This window comes from Aulonocara stuartgranti (genome assembly GCF_965226115.1).
Source record: "Aulonocara stuartgranti genome assembly, chromosome: 5".
Taxonomy (NCBI): domain Eukaryota; kingdom Metazoa; phylum Chordata; class Actinopteri; order Cichliformes; family Cichlidae; genus Aulonocara; species Aulonocara stuartgranti.
The window spans coordinates 26,992,501-27,001,740 of NC_138943.1; the positions used below are offsets into that span (position 1 = coordinate 26,992,501).

The 9,240-nt window shown below is 39.6% G+C and overlaps 1 protein-coding gene and 1 pseudogene across 2 annotated transcripts in view; both read right to left on the reverse strand.

The window, feature by feature from the left end:
- The window catches only part of cita (citron rho-interacting serine/threonine kinase a), a 42,451-nt gene extending 36,532 nt beyond the window's left edge, over positions 1 to 5,919 (reverse strand). The window contains 6 exon segments of the mRNA XM_082532583.1: positions 148 to 290; positions 2,381 to 2,482; positions 4,534 to 4,709; positions 4,883 to 5,024; positions 5,140 to 5,312; positions 5,485 to 5,919. Coding sequence (XP_082388709.1) covers positions 148 to 290; positions 2,381 to 2,482; positions 4,534 to 4,709; positions 4,883 to 5,024; positions 5,140 to 5,241 — 665 coding nt within the window. The 5' untranslated portion in view covers positions 5,242 to 5,312; positions 5,485 to 5,919.
- Positions 5,920 to 6,216: 297 nt separating this feature from the next.
- Positions 6,217 to 8,207, reverse strand: LOC309707530 (beta-crystallin B3-like; annotated as a pseudogene). The gene is made up of 6 exons (XR_014280876.1): positions 7,913 to 8,207; positions 7,540 to 7,621; positions 7,321 to 7,436; positions 7,067 to 7,199; positions 6,835 to 6,977; positions 6,217 to 6,675 (listed from the first exon to the last, which is right to left on the reverse strand). The product of XR_014280876.1 is annotated as a beta-crystallin B3-like (transcript).
- Positions 8,208 to 9,240: the final 1,033 nt, after the last annotated feature.

Sequence of the window (9,240 nt, forward strand, 5' to 3'; positions counted from 1 at the left end):
GAAAAACATTTTTAATATAGACCTGGAAGTCGAGAAACCCATTCTACGGGAACACTGCCACTCCTTCATTGATCATGTTTTACTGTTAAGTCTTACTTGGCTAATCCTCTATCAATAACAGGTTGGATTTCATAGCGGGTATTTTACCTGTGGACGTAGCCCAACTGGTGGACAGCATGAATGGCCTCTACCAGCTCAGCCAAATAAAATCGAGCCATGGACTCATCAAACTGATCCTCATATCGGTTTAGGAGAGACATCAGGTCACCGCCTGGCAAGTACTCCATCGCCTGAAAGCATATGTGTTTAAAGTGAGGAACTGGCAGGATAAGACTATAACCAGTACATAGCATTTGAAGGATTGTGTGTTGTTGTTGAAGGCTGTAAAAGCTTTAAGAACGCCTCTAAATGTGTCTATATTTAGAAGGAAAAACAAAGCAACAAGTGTAGGGCCATGTGTCTGAGCTTACATCAAAGCTCTGCTCCGCATAAGCTTATAGGGTGGTTCTCCTCATTATAGATTCAGTTATATAACACTGGGTACTATTGCTGATTTATCTATGATACTGCAGTCAAAGTATTCCTGTTCAATTGCTAAAAATATGTCAAGAATAAATGCATAATCCCAGTGTAGCCTAGAATGAATGATCATAGGATGAAAGAAGACACATTTAACTCAAAGCAACATACTGCAACCATAACATAGCCCATTTGAAGACATGTAGTTTTGAAAGTTTGGAAAAATAAATCAGCCTTGGTTAACGTTGCCTAAAATTCTTTTTTTTTTCCTGCTGTCTGCACACTGAAATAAAAGGTGCTGTGCCAAGTTGATTTGAGCTATATGTTTAAAGCCATACAGCCATAAACAGGCAAAGCCCATGCACATGAATGGTCAGCGAGTCTCAATGAACAGGAGCATTCTCCAGTGTTACCTAGCAACAGGGAGACTGGGTGCCTCTCTGACACACGGATAAAGATGGATGCTTTGTATTTTCCTCCATGCTCAGTTAAGGAGCAGAGAGACAGAGGGGGAGAGAAAAAAAGAGGAAGAATTGAAACAGATATGCAGGGGACATAAAGGAACATATATAGATGGTGAGAGAAAGAAAACAAAAAGGGCAGGATAAAATATAAGGCCCAGCTGCACAAGAAACTGACTGCACTCTTTCCTACTACCTAAGACAGCCTTGATCATAAGGAAAAATACAGATTCATTGTAAGTTTAACAGCTAACTGTAACTGACAAAGTGCTAAGATTGCATTATTAAAAGGGATACGTTTCCCCCTTTAATTAGTTACTCATACAATAATGCAGCATAAAGAGTATACATTCACTGAGTGTTTTAAATGGTAAACAGTAAGTTTAGTTTCTGATTTCCCTCCTTATTTTTCACAGTGATAGCTTAAAAAAATGTGATACTGTTTTGTTAGTTGCAGTAAGCTTTTAATTTCAAGAAAAACTAAAACCAAGCACAGCATCTAAAAAGCCACAGGAGGAGTCAGTAATGAATGATGTGATTTATCATGAAAAAATCCTGGTCACTGTGGAACGTACTGATGGCAAAAATAACGACTTAAGGATGAAACCTTTTTTCCCCTGCTACAAAATATTTTTCTTGTACAAACAGATTGGTCATTTTATAATTCCTCCTTCACATGCCACTTTGAGTGACTGCCAGTTTTGTTGGTCAAATTTTGAAAATCAAAGATAGAAAGCAGGTAACAATAGGCAAATTTTGATGATTGTATTTCTAGGGTTCATGTATAGTGTGGGTGTTTGTTTTACTTCTGAGTCTAGCCATTTTCCCCACAGTATAATTTTAGAGTTTGGGGGAATACACAGTGTGCTTATGATACTTTGAGTGAAAGCTAATATGTCATACCAACTCAATTTTTTGTTTCATAGCACCAAATCACAACAGGAGTTGCCTCAAGGGCCTTTATATTGCAAGGTAAAGACCCTACTATATATATACAGAAACCCCCCAACAGTCAAACAACCCCCTCTGAGCAAACACTATGGAACAGTAGGAAGGAAAAACTCACTTTTAACAGGAAGACACCTCAGGCAGAACCAGGCTTAGGGAAGGGCAGCTATCTACTATGACCAGTCACTATACGGTCAGTACTATTTTGTAACACTGGGACTAACACTACATCGAGGCCTACACTACAAAATACAAGGCCTTTGCTTTATACATCAAATATAGCACAAATATTGTATTAGTAAGTACAGTATGTTGTGTGTGTGCCATTTTCTCTGTGTGTTACAAAAGATCCTTAAAATATTCTTTTGATTCAGAAAAAATTAGCAAACTAGTCATTTCAATTCATCATTAAGATAAAAAAGAAAAAAAAGAAACATGTGCCGCAGTCTCACCAGGTAAACATCATCTTTATCCTGGAAGGCATACAGCAGCTGTGGGATCCAGGGACTACTGTTCAGAGCCAAGATCCTCCGCTCCTCTTCATGAAAAATCACCTTTGAAGAGTTAGAAGGTGAGCAATGAGCAGTTATACTGTTTGAAATGTAAGCAATACAAATATACACTGTGATTAGTATAATGGCCATATAAACAGATGTGCCTGAAACACAGAAACTTCCATATTAAGAAACTGAATGTGGGTTAAATTTAATTGCATTTTATTTCAGATAAAACTGTGAAAAAAATCTACTTTTTCTGGTGATTAGAATTCTTGCCTTTCTCGTCTAGCTTCAGTTCTTGTTCCCTCTTTTTATAAGCGACAGATGAGACTAAATTACACTAAACTGTCACAGGTGGCACGAAGAAGACATTTCTTGTTCATTAAAACTGTTCATTCTTCAGCTCCCTTTGTGTCACAGCTCATGTACTATTCTGACGGAGATCTGTCCGATTAGTCATATGCCAGAGAGCACAGCTGTGAAATATTGGATCCAAGTGACATTTGTTGTGCTTAGCCCTACAGCACTCTCCAGTGGACTTTTTTAGGAGTACAAATTTGAAACACCAAGTAGCTGAGACACAGTTAACAGTACTTGTGTAGTAAATGTGAAAGTGAAAAATTCAAGCCCCTTATTCTTTATACACTTCAATACTCCTGAGGAAATCATTTTATTAGAGGACTATTATAACAAAAAAAAAAAAAAGATAAAATAATTATCCCATGCATCCAGGTTAACTGGTGTTTCTAAATTGCTCATCGGTCTGAATATGAGAGTGAATAGTTGTCTCTGTGTTAAAATAATTAAATAAATACTTTTCAATAAATGCTATTATTACATGATTGTTCTCAGTGAATTTCATTCTGACAGAAATCCATCTCAAGTACATGAACCTTTCCACTCCCATTAGACGGACTCTAAATCTACCCGTTTTATAGGGTTTCCACTTGTGGTAGTGAGCAAACCACAAGTGGTATTATAAACATTAATTAAACATTAATAATGGGCATTTGTTCCACTAATCTATGACAGTGTATTCAAAGAAATCCTGAAACAAAAGCTACAGTCTTGAGAAAAAGAACGTTTTTTTCAGTGAAGTACACCCTTACTGTGTAGGAATTAAGAGGGTAAGTAGCAGGCAGATGCTGCTGATCACCAGCAAATGTGACCACCTCTGCAAAAACAAGTTCAACAAAGTAATCCAAAGGTCAGATGGCCCAATATTCAAAGAAATTTCAAAAAACAAAACAAAAGGGCTACATCTCAGGCTCGAGTTAACATGTTAAAGTTTGTAACAACACAACTAAAAAAAAAGAGTGAAGAAGTATGTCTTATTTGAAAATGCCCATCTAAAAAGAAGATGGTAGCTCAGTTTAGGTTTGCAAAGTTGAATCTGAACAAACCACAAGATTTCAAGAGCAATATCCTTCAGACAGACAAGACAAAAGTGGACATGCTTGGCTATAATGCACAGCACCACAACTGGTGAACATCAAAGACAGCATATCAACAAAAATGCCTCAAATGGAGTTCTAGAGGCTGATGATTTGGGCTTTTATTTCACCCACAGTACCTGGGGTGCGTGCAGTGGGAAGTAGCTATGAACTCCTCTGTATGCCAAAGTATTGACGATTGAGAGTAAGGACATCTGTCCAAAAGCTAAAGCTACACCCAAACTAGGTCATGTAACGTAACAATGACACCAAGCAAAGCAACAAATCTACAACCGAATGACTAAAAAAGAAAAGAATCAAGGTGTTGCAATGGTCCAGTCCTCAACTAGACTGAAGTGTCTAGAGGAACCCAGACATTTATTTGCTGTACATAAACAAATTTTCACAAACCTCTGCAAACAGAAGCAACGTTGTAAAGCTACAAAACTGTTAAGTGCAGAAGACTGCTACAGTGGAATCCTTAAAACTTTCTTTTTCACACAACTTTAAATGGAACCAGCATACATTTATTTTATTACTCCCACCTCTGGTTTTCCTTCTGGAAAAAAAACTATTAACAAATAAATAGCAAACTACCAAAATTTCCTTTTTGTGTCCCAGACATGGATATCAAAACTCTCTGGTACGATGTAGTTCTTAGAGGACGAAACTTACATTTTCTTGAGTGCGTAAAACTGTCTTCTTCATGACTTTAAGTGCACAAACACCTCCAGTAGCCTTCTCCCGGACAACTCGGACTTCAGCAAAACGACCCCGACCCACCACTGCATGCAGGTCAAAGTCTTGAAGCCTGGGCTGTAGGGCCCGCAGCTCCGAGACAACTTCAGAAACTGTTTCAAAAAGCACGAACAGCTCAGCTCAGCACAGCACAAACAACTTTTTCACCCTTTATGGCTTCAAAATTTGAAGTAAAACCTTTATGATATAATCAGGTTTTGTTAAAACGGATATGACTGATAAATAAAACAAACAAATCTTGCTCATATTTAAAATGTATGCTTACATTTATTGACGAAGTTTGCCACATGATGTATCTTCATAAGTTCTGGGGAAGTGCACTCTTGGTAGAGAAGCAGCAAAGCCTCCAGAAACTCTTCCCGACCTAAAGTGCATCCTCCCTGCTCCCCACACAGACTCAGTCGTCCCTGAAAACAATACACAAACAAGAAAAGTGGAATTCACAGGAGTCTGCTATTCGGGATGTATTTAAACTGAATTTTAAGAGATCGAAACTACACCTAAACTGATCCATTACTTTACCTGAAACAGCTGGTTGAGTCGTGAGCTGCGGCTAGTGATAGGGTCAGCAGAGGAAGACGGTGTTTTCAGGTTTCCCTGACTCACGTATTTAAACTTCAGCATGGTCTCTTCACAGCATAAAAGCAGGTAGCAAGTCGAGATTTAAATCCAGGGCATTAACGAAATATTGATACCTACAGACCAAGGAAAAGCTGTCACTTGGTGTCAACAACATGCCCCCCTTTAGCGCGCTAAGCTAACGGTGGGTAACGTTCGCTTTCTAACTTAGCTTATAAAACAACATTAAAGACGAAACACTCTTGACATATGAATAAAATTAAAGCGGTCTGTTAGGAAATTACTCACCAGCTAGTCGTTTAGGTAGCTATTATACTCTTTCTAAGTTATATAGGCATATTTATGTGCTTAAGAGCACACTATTTTCTACACAGCCACCCTGTTTCCGGTCAACTTTCAAATTTTGCGCGTTGCCCGCCCAGCTCACGAGCCTGCTGAATGAATCTTGGTTCTGATTGGATGTTCCATTTTATGTGGGCGGGCATAAATGCAGTTGTTAACCAATGAGAGTTGAGCACACCAAGGAACGCTGGGAAAGGTTCTGAAGAGGGGGCTGATCGTGTTTTTATCAACAAAACAGTGGCTGAATATCACAGTTAGTTTACAATCTAACAAGTGCCTAATAGTAAAAAAAAAAATGTATAAAAATAGCAAAAATTTTATGAGCATTAATTACAATGCCCCAGAGTTAAAAAGAAACGGGGCCTGACTAGATTCAAAGACTCAGAAGAACCAAACATCAGGTCGACAGTGACTAAATAATTGAAAAAGAATATCAGGTTATCAGTGGTAGTGTAGCAAGGATTTCTAGTGTCACAAAAAAAACAAAGTTTTTTTTTTCACATCACGCACCCTTCTAATGCCAATTACTAATAGTTGATAATTATTTCTTTCTGGTCTGAATTATTGTTTACTTAATTTTAATATACTTATAAGTTGTTTGTCTAATGCACAGATCGTTTTAACACTCTCACTCCAATCCCATGTATTAATTTATGCAAAATAAATGGCATGGAATAATTTACAAATAACCAGAATCAGGGCCAAAACTTTTATTTCCAACAGAGATGCATGGTTAATTTTTTCAGTTCCAGTTTTCCAAAAGCCTAAACCAATAAAGAGCTTTAATAATGAGAGACTAAGGACTGGCCAGCTGCCTTCAGCATTCACCAGTTTCTGTGGAAGGTGTCAGAGGTGGGAGTTTAAGCTTCGGGCTGAGTTTGGGATTTGGGGTTGGGATTAGGGTTAGGATTGGGTGGTGTAGGGCCAGGGGCTGGAGCTGGGGCTGGACCAGGAGCTGGGGCAGGGGCGGGGGCAGGGGCAATATAGCACCCTCTCTTATGCCACTGCATGTCCCGCACACGTCGGACGGACTGGATCTGAGGTGCAGTGGCTCCCCAATCATTCCAGTGCTTGAAGTCTCCTTGCTCAAACACATACTGGCGCCCTCTGTAACCTGGATACATGTATCCTACCCACCTTCACGAGAAAGAGAAACAGTATCACATTTCTGGGACAGTGATTTTTACACAAATTTAGTATCATTTTGCACAAATGCACTTCTATCTTACATTTCATGGCTTCAGTTCTGATAAGTGGAAATCATTGTAGTGAGAGACTGAGAATGGTGAAACTTACGTTCCATTGACAGCCTTAGCACTGGCCACACGGTCTTGGAAACCATGAGCCCACAGACTGGGGACATCATCATCAACAATCTCCATTTTTCTGCCTTCAAAGCCAGCATTCTCAAACAGATGTAACTTGTGATCTGCACTGTCCTGCAGAAAACAGTATATTTCCACATGTTTAACATCAACCCTTGCAAAATCACAAAATGTCTGAGGTTCATTTCATTTCAAGTACATACCACTTTCAGAGGCCTAAAGGAGCTCAGGCTGTAGCTACTCTGGCAGTTGGTCCAGGTGCTCCAACGAGGATACTCTCCTTTCTCCAGCACAAACAGCTCTCCAGCAAAACTTGGACGCTCAAACCCTACCCATCTGACAACATGGAAAATAAGCAAGACATATAAATGCACACATTTGTTGAAAGCAAAGGTAACAGCTACAAAATAGGATCTACATGCAGTGAAAATGAAGGAAGGGTAACTGAGTCACTCACGGTCCCGACTCCACAATGACTGAACCAACCCTTTGTGTCTTCTCCAGCACATCTTTACATTCACCAGACAGCTCCACCTTTTTTCCACGAAAGTTCTCATACTCAAAAACCACCAGCTGCAAAACAGGGACAGGTGGAGCAGTTGAATGATGCAGTCCATAAGCCCGTGGTCTTTTTGAGCTTGTTTAACAGAAAAGTCCCTCTTGTTAAATCTGGTACCTTATATGTTGCTCCAGCCCCTCCTTGGCCCTTTTCTGCAGGCAGCTGGTCTGGGGTTCCCTGCTGGTCTGTCATTTTTAGTCTACAAAGCACAACAATCACATTGCTTAGTGTCAGATTAAATACATACACCTGATATACAAAATAAACATTCAAATAAAAATGATGAGATATGAGCTATTGACTTTATGCACTTGAAAAAGGTTTTCCTGCAAGATTGGATTGCATAATACAGTTTAGATTAGCATAATCTTGTTGTTCAGAAATCAATCAGGAAGTAACCTGCAAACTTTTGTTTAGCTTACACAAAAAACAAAAAAAAGGGAAAATAATTATCTTGGTTCTTTTTCCCTTTTTCTTTTTTTTTCTTTACCTTGATGGCTTGTGCTTCAATGCACCCCGTACAAGCCACGTTTTCCGTCTTCCCTCTTTCTTTTCTTTGCCCTTTCTGTCTGTGACTGAGTGAGGATCTGTGTGGAGGCCTGGTGAGCGGTTGGTGGATGCCAGTGGGGGTATTTATGGTTTATTTCTAGCCACAGCAGCAAAAAGCCTGTTGATGCAGCAAGTCTGTCGCACCCATTGTGTCCATCACACTGCTTCTCAATAGGATTGCCCTCTGTCCCTGGCACACTGGCAAGCGCTGCCCAGCTCTCTGCCTGTGCTGCCATCCTGACCATGATCCTATAGTGGGTACAAGCTCTGACTGCCAGCCAAGAGAATGAACAGAGATCAGTCTCACTCAGCACTATTGGCCCCACCCAGCTATCTTGCTCTCCACTCTCCACTCTTCTACCCCTTTCTTTACCTTTCTCTTCATCCAGTTCCCAACAGAAATTGCATCCAAATTTTCCCTTTATGTGCAATTTCAAAAGAATAGGCACATTTTTATGAATAACTCCAAAAAAACGACAAGAGCAAAAGGATTTGTAAAACACAATCGAAGAAGTCACTCAACACTTTTTAGGCACACCTATTCAACTGCTTGTTATCTAAGCAATCAATCACATTGACACTGAAACTGCATTAAAAAGTGCATTTAGGCATGTGGTCAAGACGGCCTCCTGAAGTTCAAATTGAGAATCAGAATGGAGCATAAAGGATGACTTAATTGACTTTGAATCTGGCATAATACCAGATGGGCTGGTCTGAATATGTCAGAAAGTGCTGATCTACTGGGATTTAACACACAACCATCTCTAGAGTTTACAGAGAATGGTTTAAAAAAAAAAAGAAAATATCCAGTGAGCTGCAGTTCTCTGGGTGAAAATTCCTGGTTGATGCCAAAAGTTAGAGGACAATGACCAAACTGCTTTGAGCTGATAGGATGAAAAAAGTAACTTAAATAGCCATTTTTTTACAACCAAGGTATACAAAAGACCATCTCTGAACAAATGACACATTGAACCTTGAAGCAGATGGGACCACACTGGGTGCCACTCCTATCACCGAAGAACAAGAAACTGGGGCTACAGTTCAAACAAGCTCACTGGAATTGCACAATGGAAAATTGGAAAAACATTTCCCAGTCTTGATTTCTGCAGTAACATTCAGAGCATAGAGTGAGAATTTGGCATAAACAAAATAAGACCATGAATCCATCCGGGCTTATATCAATAGTTTGGGCTGCTGCTGGTGTGATGATGTGGAGGGATATTTTCCTGCACCCTTTGCTACCAACAGAGAATTATTTAAACACCGCAG